General features: G+C 41.8%; 1 protein-coding gene across 4 annotated transcripts; it reads right to left on the minus strand.

The window, feature by feature from the left end:
* Nucleotides 1-8,356: 8,356 nt before the first annotated feature.
* On the minus strand, nucleotides 8,357-14,305 carry LOC147140933 (acyl-coenzyme A thioesterase 2, mitochondrial-like). Of its 4 annotated transcripts, XM_086043218.1 has the most exons (7): nucleotides 14,223-14,266; nucleotides 13,876-13,960; nucleotides 13,423-13,513; nucleotides 11,342-11,819; nucleotides 10,936-11,123; nucleotides 10,032-10,402; nucleotides 8,357-9,500 (listed from the first exon to the last, which is right to left on the minus strand). In XM_086043218.1, exons 4-7 carry the CDS (start codon nucleotides 11,811-11,813, stop codon nucleotides 9,263-9,265), a joined length of 1,269 nt encoding a protein of 422 aa, XP_085899344.1. In that variant the 5' UTR covers nucleotides 11,814-11,819; nucleotides 13,423-13,513; nucleotides 13,876-13,960; nucleotides 14,223-14,266; the 3' UTR covers nucleotides 8,357-9,262. The 4 variants fall into 4 exon arrangements, with proteins under 4 accessions (XP_085899344.1, XP_085899345.1, XP_085899347.1 ...); XM_086043219.1 differs by lacking the exon at nucleotides 14,223-14,266 and having other exon boundaries at nucleotides 13,423-13,534; nucleotides 13,876-13,930; XM_086043221.1 differs by lacking the exons at nucleotides 13,423-13,513; nucleotides 13,876-13,960 and having other exon boundaries at nucleotides 14,223-14,305.
* Between the last annotated feature and the right edge of the window lie 439 nt (nucleotides 14,306-14,744).

A 14,744-nucleotide genomic window follows, 5' to 3' on the forward strand; every position in this document is an offset into this window, starting at 1 on the left:
TCGTTACCATAGCTATCAATCTTCCCCCTTCTCCTTTCTTGACGAACACCTGGTTTGCGACGCTGTCTTGCTGTAGGGCAAACACCTACCCATTCTTTACACGGCTCCTCTTATTGTTCTCATGACTGTCAAAAAACAGCACTTTTACAGTCATTTTATTTTTATCTAATTGATTTATTAAACATGTAACTGAAATCTGTAATCTGTAAAATAAACAATAGAACAATGTGATTATGTTTCTATTTTATTAAATGAGTTGGTTACAATTAACGCAATTTTAAGAATTCAAGAATACAATTTTAAAATGAGCATGAATTATTATTTTATTATTATAATAATATTTTTTTTATTCTAGTAAATAATTGTTTCATTAATACAAATTAAGTGTAAACAATACAATACTGAAAAAATAAACTTACATATACAAATAGTAAAAAATCTTTCTATGTAATTGTGTCAATTGGTTGATTAATGATAAAGACAAAGAACTGTCACAATTTAAAGATTCTTCTGTCAAGACTGGAACATGTAGTAACATTTTATGATGGATAATACCATATTAAAACAACAAAACCTTAAAATTAGCATTTAATTCCCAATCAAAATCTCCAATGTCTTTTATATAGTCATGACAGTAAGTAAATGGTCAGTTTTTCTCTTATTATGAGCAATAATCATTATTATAGTGCAAGCTGACAAAGTGACACTTGTATCATAAATATGTCAAAGTCATTGTTTTATGTTGAAGAATTAGGATTAAAAAAAACCTTAAAATATGCATATATGTGGCCTAGGCCACAGCCCCTCAGCTCGACAGGAGGCCACAGCAGGTCAAAGAGGTGGCCTTTGCCGTGCCCATCGAGCTATTCTGGTACCTGCAAAAGATCGGGTTTCCGTATCCCCAGCATGCGCCAGGTGCCCCTGAATGTCACGTGTGAGTCTTTCAGTACTTTTGAGGTGAAAGACCGCATGGAAAAATCACAGCATGGATGTACAGTTAGTGATGAATGCTTAAAACTCCAGCTATAAAAATGAAGCATTTACGTTTATGTTCCTAATTCTGACACATTTTCTTAAATTAAGAGGCATAAAAAAGTAGTATTGTTGCCCTTTTATTCAGGAATAAGTTTTTCCTCTTATGGCCGCAAATGCTAGGGTGTTTCAGACTGGCCACGAAGGCAACACCATCATGCAATAAAAGCTAATAAAAAAAAAACAAAGTCACTGAATATATAAATGATTCACAGAAATAAAATGTAAGACTAAAAATATCAGATTACACAATTCAATAAATGAATGGACAAAGATTTATTCAAAATCTATTATTTATAAATAATTTCATAAATTAATTCATTAATATTTTAATGATTTATTTAAGTCTTTTTTAATTTTAGTATAAAATGCACTGGGGAAAAAACTGACACTAAAACGAAATTGACTAGAAAATAGATATCAGTAAACTAACAGGCAAATTCATTAGGCACACAAACCAAAATAAGACTCTACTTTTTGGAGTAGCTATGTACATTTTTATTGTATTTTTGTTAAGGCTTCCTGATGTAAGAATAAATTAATCCAGACATCCGTATTAAGGTATAAGTACATTTGAATAGCTGTTTGATGCGGGTGTGTTTTTTTGTTTTTTGGGGGGTAGGGCGGGCCTACATGACAACGCCTTCACGGATGAGCCCCATGCTGCTTTAAATGCATCTCGTGAGGAAATGAGCTTTTATTGAACTCTTTTGAGTGGGAAATGGAAGCTAAATTTCTTCTGTTATTCACTGGGTTCATTGGGGAATAATGCTAAATACCCTCGGGCTCAATGACCCCAACTCGCCCTCCAGCATAAGTCTGCTTTGTCACGGTTCAGGTGTGGGTCCTACCTGAGGAGTCACACACAAGTGGGCGGTGATTAAACCCTTAAAATCTAAAGGCTGAATTGCTAACGTGAATGCTAATGCTAAATGCTAATGTGGTGTGAAAGGTGTCATAAACCTCTTGTGGGGTTTTCTTTGGTGGTCACCCTGATTTTTCCAGGCCCACCCATTAGCCACGTTCTGGCTCCGCCCCTGGTCTCTTGAGGTGTTAGTAACTGATGATCCTGCTCTAAGAGGTGTTAGCGCTTATCATTATCATTGAGACAAGTGAGCTAAGTCGCCTACTCTGAGACGGTGTAAATTCAGCAGGGACAGGTTCCACCATCGAAGCTGGTCTGAGTTTTGTAAAAATAAGCGAGATTTGAGTGTTTTCAAACCCGAGGCTTCTACATACGAGACAATGAGGGTCGCGATGCCACATTAATTTCCTGTTGACAGCGAGCGGCCACTTCCTGTTGCCATCTTGACGGCCGTATTGATAAAGGTGTGTTAAATGTGTGTGATTGTGTGGGTGTGTGGGTGGGTGTGTGTGTGTGTGAGCTTGCGTGTGAATGCGTGCTGTTCACGCATCAACCTGGAGGCCGCAGACCTCGTTTTTCTTTTTTCATCGTAGGACCACCGCTCCAGACAAAAAGACACTTGAAAACGCTCCAGAACCGTCACGTGACCCTCACGCCCATATATGGAAAAGAATACACAAACATATGAATGATTACCCACGTGCACACGGAACATAAAATAATACATACAGTATCTTCACGACTCCCATACCCACCGGGCCCAGTGCATGACGGGATAATAGGAGTGTGTGTGTGTGTGTGGGGGGGGGGGGTGTTGGGGGGGAGTGGGTGAGTGAGTCAGTGCGGACGTAGAATGACGGTGACTCACCTGCGTGACATTATTCAACATGTCTGTGGATTACTTGGCACGCTTGCTTAGACGAAAGGAAAAGAAAAAAGAAGGGATGACACTTGTGGTGATGAAGGAGAGGAAGAAGATCAAGATGAGGGAGGCGTGGTCATGAAATAAAAACAGAAAGGAAATGAAAGGAAAAGAAAAAGAAGGGTAGGAATGGAAATGAAGCAATGGGGAAAGAAGGAAGCCAAAGCAAAAGGAAAGGAAAAGAAAGGGAAGCAAAGTAAACGACAGGAAATGAAGGAACAGAAAGGGAAGGAAAAGAAATGAAAAGAAAAAAAACCAAAAGGAAGAAAGGTTGAGTAAGTGGAAGGAAATGAATGGAGGAATGAAAAGAAAAAAGGAACGCCTGGCAAGGAAAAATCAAGGATGCAAACGAGGAGAAAGGAGGCCAAAGGAAAGGAAAGAAAGCTCGACAGCACTCGCACACATCTCACACTCACACATGCACACGCACTCACTCACACAACTAAAAACACTCATGCTATACCCTTTCATGCACAGTGGTCACTAAAGTGGACAGCTATTTAAAAGTTGCTTTCGCCGATATTAATTAATCGAAATAAAAAAAAAAATTTGAACCCTTTCAAGCATTAATTATGATTTGATGTATCTAAATCTAAAACACATATGGTCACACACTCTTCACAGGCATAATTAATTCTCTCTTCTCTCTCACTCACACACAAGCACACGCTCACACGTTGTCACACATCATCTCTTCGCCGTTTTGACACGTCTGAACATCTGACAGTTTCCCCACTAATCTACGAAGACGTTTGAAGCGACGCCTCACGGCCTCGCAACTGCCACAAACGGTCAACTTTACCTTTCTAAGATGCTAAGGTATTATTGCACACAGTTGAACGAGCATTCGACATTTTCAAAAAATGTCCTTCTTGTCTTAGGCCCTTACAGACAATCCAAAGGATCACAGCACAGGAGAGGTGAGATCCTTGCATGCATGTACCTGTCACTCTCAAATGATGGCCCCCTTCCTGTGGGTGGGAACAACCTTAATGGGCTCCAGATGGACTGGGAGGTATGTGTGTGAGTGTGTGCAAGTGCGTGTGTACGTGTACGCTTCTACATCCGAAAATGACTTGTACATCATGTGTGCATGGTGACTTCAGCGGGAAAGGAAAGGGTTTTATGAGCGTCACTGCTAGCGTCGTTGCCATCTTCTGCCTGTTTTGTAATTTTTTTTAAAGGACGAAGGGCTCCGCTTGTCACATGACCAAAACCAGAAAACAGCTGAACCGTGATAGGTGGTTACTTGAGCCCTGGGCAACTGTGACATCAACTTCAGTCGACAGGTGACAAATTGCAAAATGGCTGCCCCCTAAGATGAATCAAAACGGGAGGATTTTGCTGCTTAATAGGTCAGCGCCTCGCTCAGTGTCGTTATGTGTTGGTCCCCACATACAGTAACAGAGAAGGTTAATTGTTTATGTCTGATAGCCCTTGACACAACGAGGAAGCGAACTAACAAGCTAACAGCAGGGTCATTTAATGTCGGTGCCTCGCTTGATCTTGTTGTTTTGTCAGTCCCCACATAGAGACACTAAAGGCGAAGTTAACTGTTTTTACATTCATTAGCCAATGATCTAGTGCGCTAACAAGCTAACAGCGAGGTTGAATATGTCAGTGCCTCCCTCTGTGTTGTTGCATGTGTCCTCACATAACAGAGAAACTTAAAGGAAAGTTAGTTGTTTATTACATTTGCTAACCCGTAAAATAAGATGCAGAGAGTTGAGATTAAGGGATGTCGCCAATATTTGTCAGCTGGCCTGTGAACTTTGAGACTCTTCTGTGATTAAGGCCTATACACATAAACTTAACTAGTGAGCTAAGAGGGTACAAGTCAGAGCTGGGCATCACCTATTTCCCGTATGCATATGTAATCGACCCACGTGGTCCCAGTCGGTCCAATCCTGTGAGCTAACAAGCTAGCAAGCTCATTAGCTCGCTAGGCCGCAGCCGTGTCGTCCAATATGGCAGCACCGTGCTCTGTGTTGTGTGTGGTTGCTCACATAACAGAGATGCTGAAAGGAAAATGAACTCTTTATCAAACACAACAGCACACATTTTTCAGCCAGTAGCTGACAACAGACACTTCAGCACAGTGAAGGGTGTTCTTTATTTTTCATGATTTTGGAGTCTTATTTTAGATACTTGGTGATTTTTTTTTTGGATGTCCATCCATCCATCCATTATCTGTACCGCTTCTCCTTACAAGGGTCGCGGGGCGTGCTGGAGCCTATCCCAGCTGTCTTTGGGCAGTAGGCGGGGGACACCCTGAACTGGTTGCCAGCCAATCGCAGGGCACACAGAGACAAACATCCGCACTCACAATCACACCTAGGGGCAATTTAGAGTATCCAATCAACTTACCATGCATGTTTTTGGAATGTGGGGGGAAACCGGAGTGCCCGGAGAAAACCCACGCAGGCACGGGGAGAACATGCAAACTCCACACAGGGAGGCCGGAGCCGGGATCGAACCCACGACCTCTGAACTGTGAGGCGGACGTGCTAACCAGTCGACCACCGTGCCGCCTATTTTTTTTGGATGTATTTATTTTTATTCAATCAAATTTGCTATTAAAAGTTTGTAACGTTATCCTTAACCTTGGCAATGTAGTCTCCAAAACACACTTTGTCAACCCAAAAAAAAAAGAAAAAAAAGATGCCCATGGGAATAGACTTGGGAGCCGTAGAAAACGGGATCACGTGTCCCTTTGCCCCCTACACCCAATCGTCTTGCTGATCGCGTGTGATATCAGGGTGGGGCGCCAGGTACATTCGGTAAAAAAAAACAAGCACCATGTGGTCTTTAATGCGGAGCAGGCCTCAAAGCTCAAGTCACCCGAGGACCTCGAATGCACCTCAGGAGGGGAAACAACTCATGCATTCCTCATGCCAGCAATGTCAAGTATGCGCTGAGCTGAGGTTCCGCGGCTTACCTGAGCTAACAATTTGTGCTCATTCAGTTATCTCTCGTAATTACATATAGAGTAAATACAGTAACTTTTAAACCATATAATAATGACACAAGTAATTAAAATGTAAAGAATTAGGCAGGTTTTGCCTCTTTTTTGGACTTCAGTTCAATGGCTATTGTGCCGGTGCTTCTGGTGTGTGTGTCATGGCACATGGGAGTCCGGCTGTATAATAAAGACATACTGTATACTTGGAGCTAGTCAGCGCCTCATTAAACAGCAGTAATATTAGGTGTTCTTCACATAGGTTTAAGAATATCTGCCTGTGAGTATTGTTATATTATCTATCTACATGTGTTGCCTGAGTTCATATAACCGTAGCTTAAAGGTTTAGAAGAAAGTGACATTTGTTAGCCCATCTATAGCATTTTGCATTGTTAGCAAAGCATAAAGTGAAACACATTTATCTTAAGCAAATACTATACTATAAAGATTATTTTCTGTTGTTAGTAGGATGTAACGATTAATCGAAAATCAATTTAAAGTCGATTCGATTAATCGAAAATCGAGTTGATTAAATTCATCTAGAAAATGATGTCTTGAAACGTTTTTTCATTCCAGATGCATAGCACATTTTAAATGTGTAGATCAAATTATGCTTTTGCGCCAAACATCATTGCGTATTATCGTTTGTGGAACCACACTGGTGCACAGAAACAAGCATGGTAGCAACTGAAAATCAAAAATTGAATAGAATCTGGGCTTGAGTGAATCGTTACATCCCTAGTGATTAGTCATTTAGGCTAGGTTCACATCGCAGGCAAATGCGACCCGGATCAGATTTTTTTGCCCATATGCGACCTGAATCTGATTTTTTTATGACAGTCCGAAAGGCTCAATTTTGTTTTTTTCAAATCCAACCTGGGTTGCATTTATATGTGATCCTAAATCGGATACGTATCAGTTTTTTTTGCAATGCAACCGCAGTCTTATTTCTACTGTGTAACACGAGAGTGCAGGTGACGGAATGTGTCATGGCCTTTTTTTTTTTTACTACGTGGATTATTTCTAGTCATAAATTATTTATTTTTGTTGTTCAAGGTGCTGTTCTCGTGATTAACTAGCTAGAGGAGCAAATGCATTTATCATAATATGTATGTTGTGTGTACAGGTGAATGAATATTTCAGGGACTTCATTTTGACTTTGTGGATTTTTGCAAGTCATTCTGCTAATTTCTGTTGTTTTATTTATATTGGTTATCATTAAAAGAATACTGTCACATTAAGCATATGACATATGCAGCACACTGAGCATGCATGTGCCCATATGATAGAGCGTGTCAAGGATTTTTTTGACTGTGGATTATTTCTAATCATTCAATTAATTTCTATTGTGCAAGGAAGTGGTTATCATGAAGCTGATGAGAGAAGCCATTGCTTTACACGCGACAGATATATGTGTCCATGTTGTGGACTTATTTGACTTTGTGGATTATTTCTAGTTGTTCTGTTTTTGTCCATTATGCATTTGGTTCAGAATATTAGCCAACTAGCTGGCTAAACTAGGTCAGCAGGCGTTTGCTGTGAGTTTAACATGTGTGTGACAGTGTTCTGAACAGCATTTGCTTCAGAGCTGGGTGACTCATTGTTGTTACGGTAAAATGTGAGGATGTGCTTATAAATCCTAATAATAACAATGATTAGGAAAAAAAAACTTGTTTTCACCTGCACACGCTCTGAGAGGACGCCATCGAGACCGGGTTGAGGCGACACAAGTGGCGGGACAAAATGACCTTTTCGAGGAACTGATGATCTAAATAACAAATGATGGATGAATCATCAAAAAAAAAAAAGTATTAATTTTTAAAGAATCAAGTTGCCGTTTTTTTTTTTTGCTGAGGAAAAAAGTTAGAATTTTATGAAAATAAAGTCAGTTTTTTTTTTATTATTGTTTTCTTTTCCTTTTTAAGACAGAATCTTAAGAGTGAAGTCATATTTCTTTAGAATAAAGTTATATTGATTGGAATTCTACAAGATTTTAAAGAATTTTGGGGGGGAGAAAATATGTCAGAAATTGTTTTGCTTTTTTTGAAGAAAAAGTCACCTTTTTTTTCAAGGTAAAAGTTTACTGTCGGGTATAAGTGTGCTGCTATCTAGTGGCCGAGAGTGGAATTAGATAAATGGGATCCCAGAACAAAATAGTTGTAACTATACCAAAATAAACATGCGAAATCGTGTAACCGAGAACCCAGAACCTCCGATGGTGTTACTGGTGGTGATTGATTTATTGACTGACCAACCTTTTTGTAAGGGAACTACTTCTTGGGTCCTGATTAATATGAAGGGCTACTCGTTTGATATAGGGTTTGAAAAAAAAGGGGTAACCCTAACCCTACACACGGAAGACAGGCTGGGCATGTTTCTGTCAGTCGTTAGTGAAATGGGTGTCAGTCGGTATTTGAGCCGGTTAGGGACGATTACAGAGGGACGGATGAAAACCTACTTCCGACCTTAAAAAAAAAAAAAAAAAGCAACTAGTATTGTAAATCCTATCGTAAAACCTTAGACAACCAAAAGTATGCCATTTTTTATATTCAATAAATTAAAAAGACACAACAAAACAAAAATTCAAAAATAATTTAATAATAATTTACAAAAAAATTAAAAGTATATATTGTTTCATGGCGGCACGGTGGTCGACTGGTTAGCACGTCCGCCTCACAGTTCAGAGGTCGTGGGTTCGATCCCGGCTCCGGCCTCCCTGTGTGGAGTTTGCATGTTCTCCCCGTGCCTGCGTGGGTTTTCTCCGGGCACTCCGGTTTCCTCCCACATTCCAAAAACATGCATGGTAAGTTGATTGGATACTCTAAATTGCCCATAGGTGTGATTGTGAGTGCGGATGTTTGTCTCTGTGTGCCCTGCGATTGGCTGGCAACCAGTTCAGGGTGTCCCCCGCCTACTGCCCAAAGACAGCTGGGATAGGCTCCAGCACGCCCCGCGACCCTTGTGAGGAGAAGCGGTACAGATAATGGATGGATGGATGGATATTGTTTCATGTATCTCACTGGGTGGGCAGTCTGTCAATCAGGCCTGGGTGTGCACACCCAGGCCCACCCGTGGCTCCGCCCCCGTCCCAGACGCAGGAGCCGCAACTATTGGGCCAGGGAAGTGGCGATGCTCATTCAAGTGAATGGGACCCAGTGTGTGAAAGGAGACACTTCTCCCCAAAGGCCAGTGCAAAATTGATCACTGGTGGCTGCTGATAAAGTAGGCGTGTGCTTCGTCTGAAGGGGCGCTATGGGGGTGGCTCCTCACTTTGTGACTATAATAGTGAGGACCCAGTGGTTTTCTTGGATTGGGAGGGGCTGGTGATGAATGTTCAGAGGTGGCTGAATGGAGGAAAATACTACTTTCACCCCTGTGGCCCCTTTGAAAAAAATACATTAAAAAAATCGCACATTATACTTAAGAATAACATGAGGCTATGAATTACCCCGTATGATTTTTGTACAATTCAGCATCCTTCATTTTACAATTTGGCTTTGGTGGTGCCTTGTCCAAAGCTCAGCTGTCTACGGAAGAAGTCCTCCACCTTCTTCCAGGCGAGCACCTCGGCGTAAGCGTGGGCTCGGGGCTCGCCGCCCCACATGACGATTTTGCGTAAGAGCCCATGCAGACCAGAGCGGCAGTGGGGCCCATAAGGCGGCTCCAGCAGGTGCCCGGCTCGCGGATAGCACACCGTCTCCACGTTCTGCTTCCCGGCCCGCCTAAATCCATCCAGAAGAAAAATGAGATGTTTTTTTGTTGAGACAAAAGGTTTGAATTTTAAGAGAATTTAGATTTGTTTTTTTGTTGAGGAAAAAAGTTTGAATCTTATGAGAACAAAGTATAGGGTTTTTTTGTTCTTGATTTTTGAAGTGATTCTTGAAGTGATTATGTTAAGCCTGAAGTAATATTTCCTTAGAATAAAGTTATTATCTAGAGAGAAATACTGGTTAGGATTTCACAATAATTTTTTGGTGTGAAAATAAAATTTTTTGAGAAAAGGTGCAGAAGTACTTTTCCAAGACAAATGACATCACTTCATGAGAATGGGATAGTAATGTTAAGAGAACAAAGTCAAATTGTTTTTTAAAAATAATTTTGGAACCCAATAAAGTCACAATACTTTGAAATAAAATAACATTGAGAGATTTGTGTCGTAACATTACAAGAAAAAAAGAAGTCTTTTTTCCCCCCCAAGAAAAAATGGCATTATGTCACCAGGATTTTTTTTTTTTTCTCCCTGATCTACCCACCAGAGTCGCGCCGCCATGCTCTCCATGTAGGCTCGGCTGTCGTAGTTGAGGTCGTCCTCGGAAGCCAGGAAGAGGAAGCGGGCGGCGGCTTGCTCCACAGGAACCCGGCTGCTCTGGTTGTCCTCGCCGTGGGGGTCCCCGAAGGCAAACTTGATGATGCTGGCGCCCTCGAAGGTGGCGACCAACTTGGTGAGGTCAGCGGTCAAAGGGGAGAGGATCCGACGGCCGCGGTAGTGCAGTGGCACTCCGATGTTGGCGCTGCAGGCGTTGATCCAGACCACTGCACGCACGCCCGGCACGAATGATGCCAAGGACAGGGCGATGTCGCCTGCTTTGGAACGCCCGATCACACCCAACCCGTCAGAGCCCACCTACAAGCACAAACAGCAACTACGCATGTGATACCTAATACAAGGGTCAGATGATGTTTAAAAAAAAAAAAAAAAATTTAGGCCCATCCCAATTCCGATACTTGGCAGAATAAAATTAATTCCGATAACCGATGAATTCAATAATTAATAAAACCGCACCTTTCAGAGTGGCCTTTTATAGTGGGCAGTCTAAGCCACACCTGTGCACTAATCACGGTGTCTAATCAGCATCACGTATCACGTGTTTGCAAACGGGGTTTTTGAAAACGCCGGATATAAGTCTGCGGTTAGCCATATCATCCACACGTCCCCGGAGTTTTTTCAGTGAAAAAACACAAAACTCCAGCCGCAGTGGAGATTTGCGGATATCTTCAGATATCTCCGATCCGCGTTTTGCTGTGGACGGTTACACCCGCAGATTTACGTCGTCACCGTGCGACAACAATGCTTTGACGTCATTGCGCGACTTGTGTTTTCATGCGAGTCAACATGGATTCTCTATAAAAAACCCCGGTAGACAAGGCCTCAGTCACCTTGGGCCGCTGCAGCAAGAAGTCCAGAGCCTTCTGGAAGTGGTCCAGCTCCAGATACTTGATGTTGGCGGGTTTGTCGTACAAGATGGGCACACTCAGGACCACAAAGCCTTTGTTGGCCAACAGGCTGGCTCGTTTTTCAGACGCAAAGGTAGACAAATCCAGCACGCCCGGGAACGGACCTTCACCTGCCGTAGTCGCAACAAAAGAAAGTACGGTCGGCATTGCGATGAAGGTTTCAAGCTAGGCCTTTGAGCTTTGGTTGGCGCTTCAATTTAGGGTTAAGCCTGGGTTAAGGTTGAGAATGAAGGTTTCAAGCCTTAGTTAGTGTTTCGAGCTCGGGTTATGGTTTATAAGCAAGGTTTCAAGCTTTAGGTAGGATTTTGAAATGATGCCTGGTTCTAACCTGGTGGTGTGAACAACACTCCATTACACTTCCCGAGGTCGACGACCTCCCGCGTGAGCCCCTCCCCCATCAGGACCCTCTCGTTGGTGGCCTCCGCCAGAGCGCCTCCCCGCTCCTCTTCCTCCACATCTATGCCGTCGTGCACCGAGAACCTGACCACGTGGGGACTCAGCGCCTTATTCCAGTGGAAGTACTTATGGGGGACGGCAGCCCGCATGGACCACAGCAGGCCCATGGGCTCCACCCCCTCGTATGTGCCGCACAGGGCGGCATCTCGGTGGAGGTCCAGCTCCCCGCTGGTGTCCGCCCGGTAGACGGCCGCCGAGCGGAAGACCACCCCCCGCTCGTCGGTGGTCCGGGCCCTCAGGGTGACCACCCGCCCGAGCCCCAGACCATCCACCTTCACATGGACGGGCTCGTCGAAAAGGCAGCGGGTGCTCGGGAGAAGATGAAGGCTCACTTGAGGTGACATGCTCAACTTAAAGGGGAGCAAGAGAGGAAGCATCAGTCACTACAATGGACTATCACATATTTTTAGACTCGATTATTCCATTGCTTAATCGAGTAATTGGATTTTATTAATGAATGGATTGAAACAGAGCTACAGTACTTCTTGGGTCCTGATTAATGTGAAGGGCTACTTGTTTGATATTGGTTTGGGGGAAAAAAAAAAAGTCAACTAAGTTGGATAGGTCGACCAAAAAAGATGTTTTTCTGGCACCATGTTAAGGCATCCACACAGGCACACAGATATTTCCTATCTAAATACTGTACAACTCTGGAGCCATAGCTCTCTTTAGAAAATAATACAAACGTTATTTGTGATGTTGTTTTCGAATTAAAATATGAATGGATTCCCTTGACATCGACATACTATTCTGAAAGGGGAAGTCAAGAATTAAGCAGCAAAATCTATTCGTGTCTATCCACCACAGATGGCAGACATTTTGCCACTTGCTGTTGATTGAAAATGACATCACAGTGTCTAATGGCTCAACTTGTGAATGTTACATGACCAAACCCAGAAATCAGGTCAGCTGTGATTGGTACTTGTTCCGCAATATTTATTGGAATGCTACAGAAAAGAATCATTAACCAAGCTAGTTAGTGCAGATAGATAGGAAGATGCAGAGCCAGAAGAAAGGTCCACAGCGACAATAGCCTAGCTGTACTTATTTGCCAAAGAGGCCTAATCTACCAGAACGAACAAATTATTTATTCATTTCAATATTTTGAAATTTTATGACATAGTCGAATTCCATACTGCGCAAACAATGTCCAAAGTACATCATATTTTACTGTGTTACAGTATTCAGCTGTTTCAAAACACAGGGACTTATGATTTGTGGCCAACTGGTGTTGTCAAAACACACGACAAGACAAGACAAGTCATAAAGAAAAGATGTGTCCCTGTTAAACGTATACATTGGTGCAATAATTATGGAAATGATCTGAAAATATGCAGTTCAATTATATCTTTTAAAAGAATGTTTAAAGTACTGTACTGGCTAAAATATGTGCACAAAACGGAAAAGAACGCATACAGATAATGTAAACTTTTGCTGACTTGACTGGGTGGAAAACTTTCATGCAAGGTGTGTTTTTTTTTTTTTTTCATGACTTAATTTCACTCTGTGGGTGATGCTTTTTTATGTTGGCGCTTCAATGAGTTCCTTTATTGAAATACGTCTGTCTTGGGCGTAGGCTTGATAAGGTGCGGCTTCACCCTGCCTCTTTGCGGTTGGCTTGTTTTCATCTCTGTAAACCTCTGTATTGATTGTTTTTTTTGACTGAAGCTGATCGAATCAATCAATCAATCAATCAATCAATATAACATACGTGAGCTGCAGTTGTATTACTTCTTGTTGCACATTGTTCAAAAAGACTACTCCTACTCCTACTATTAGTACTAGGACTACTACTAACAATAATAACAACACCAATAATAATAATAATAATTACAATAATAATAATAACAACAGTAAAAATATAACGATCATGTTACTTGTTAATGACAGACAGCCAGACAGAGATAGCTCGATCGATAAGGGGGGAAAACGGGCAAGTGCTGTCCTACCTACATTGCTACATTGAAGTGAAGAGGAGTGTCGGATGAGAGGCCGAACGTCTTCTATCAAGACAACCAGAAGAATCTAGTTGCAATCGATTACCCTGAGAAGAAATGAATTGACACTGCCAAAGATGAGTTAAGCAAAGAGTACAATCCGTGCAACGCAAACCTGTGTCGTTTCTGTCATTTTTATAAAGCTAAATAATAATATTGCGCCTGGTGGATCCAGATACAAAGTGCGGAAACACTGATTTTTCAAGACAAAAACAAACTAGAAGCTGGATGCTTTTGCAGTCACTGATTGTAAACTTGCCACGAAGGACGAAAGTTTGGTGACTTCGGTCCGGTGCCCCAGGGTGTCGTGACTTGTTCAAACGTATTAGTCATTACCTCATTAATCTGCAATATTTAATTTGTACGCATTTTATGTGCACGATTAACGGGAAAGTTGAGTTTGGCTCACCCAGAAGAAGGAACTCTCAACCCAGCTGCTTGGTGGTCATCGGCCACGCAATGCGCGCATGCGCAGACCAAACAACCCCGAGAACCTTAAAACAGGTTAATTTATTTACCGCCAGCTCTCCCACTTAAAGTGGAAGTCAAATCAAACATTTTTCTTTAAAATCATATCTTCTATGCGCCTGCATTAATCTTACGGAGCACCTAAGGTGACATGGGAGTAAAAAAAAACCCCAACAACTTTGCGTTCCCTCGCAAAGATTGCGTTCCCTCGCAAAGATTTGCGTTCCCTCGCAAAGATTTACGTTCCCTCGCAAACATTTTTTTAAAAATGCGTGTTTATGTACTTACGGGTCATTTTCCGCGTAAACAAAAGCAACAAAGGGAGCGTTTTTAACACGACACCCTGAGTGATTACATAGATCGTCCCTCTGTCCCTGAGTTGAGAGCAGAGCAGAGCAGATCACAATGAACTGTTTAGATCAAGAAAAACGTTTTTTAAATCAATTATAGTGGCTTAATTTTTCCTGTTCTTTAATTCTTAGAAACTGAGCAGGTCACATAAATCCCTAAACATTGTTTGCAAGCAACAAACTAAATGTCTAAAAATGACAACTTTGCATTAGGATCATCCGATGGCATAAATGTGATCATTTACCGACAGAAAAAATCGTAACAAATGTTAATTGACGATTGACAACTCATTTAAATTCATAATGGACTCATTGCTTAGTTTTTTTTATTTTTTTTTTTTATAACCCAGTTTACCATGTGCTTATCTGCATTGAGACTTCCATATCATAATTTCAAAAATCTCTCAAGCATCTAAAAGGAAATGAACACTTTTGGGGGAAAAGGCACAATCACAAAATA

Source organism: Filicampus tigris, chromosome 10 (genome assembly GCF_054856515.1).
Source record: "Filicampus tigris isolate MCC_2025a chromosome 10, RoL_Ftig_1.0, whole genome shotgun sequence".
In the NCBI taxonomy this organism is placed as follows: domain Eukaryota; kingdom Metazoa; phylum Chordata; class Actinopteri; order Syngnathiformes; family Syngnathidae; genus Filicampus; species Filicampus tigris.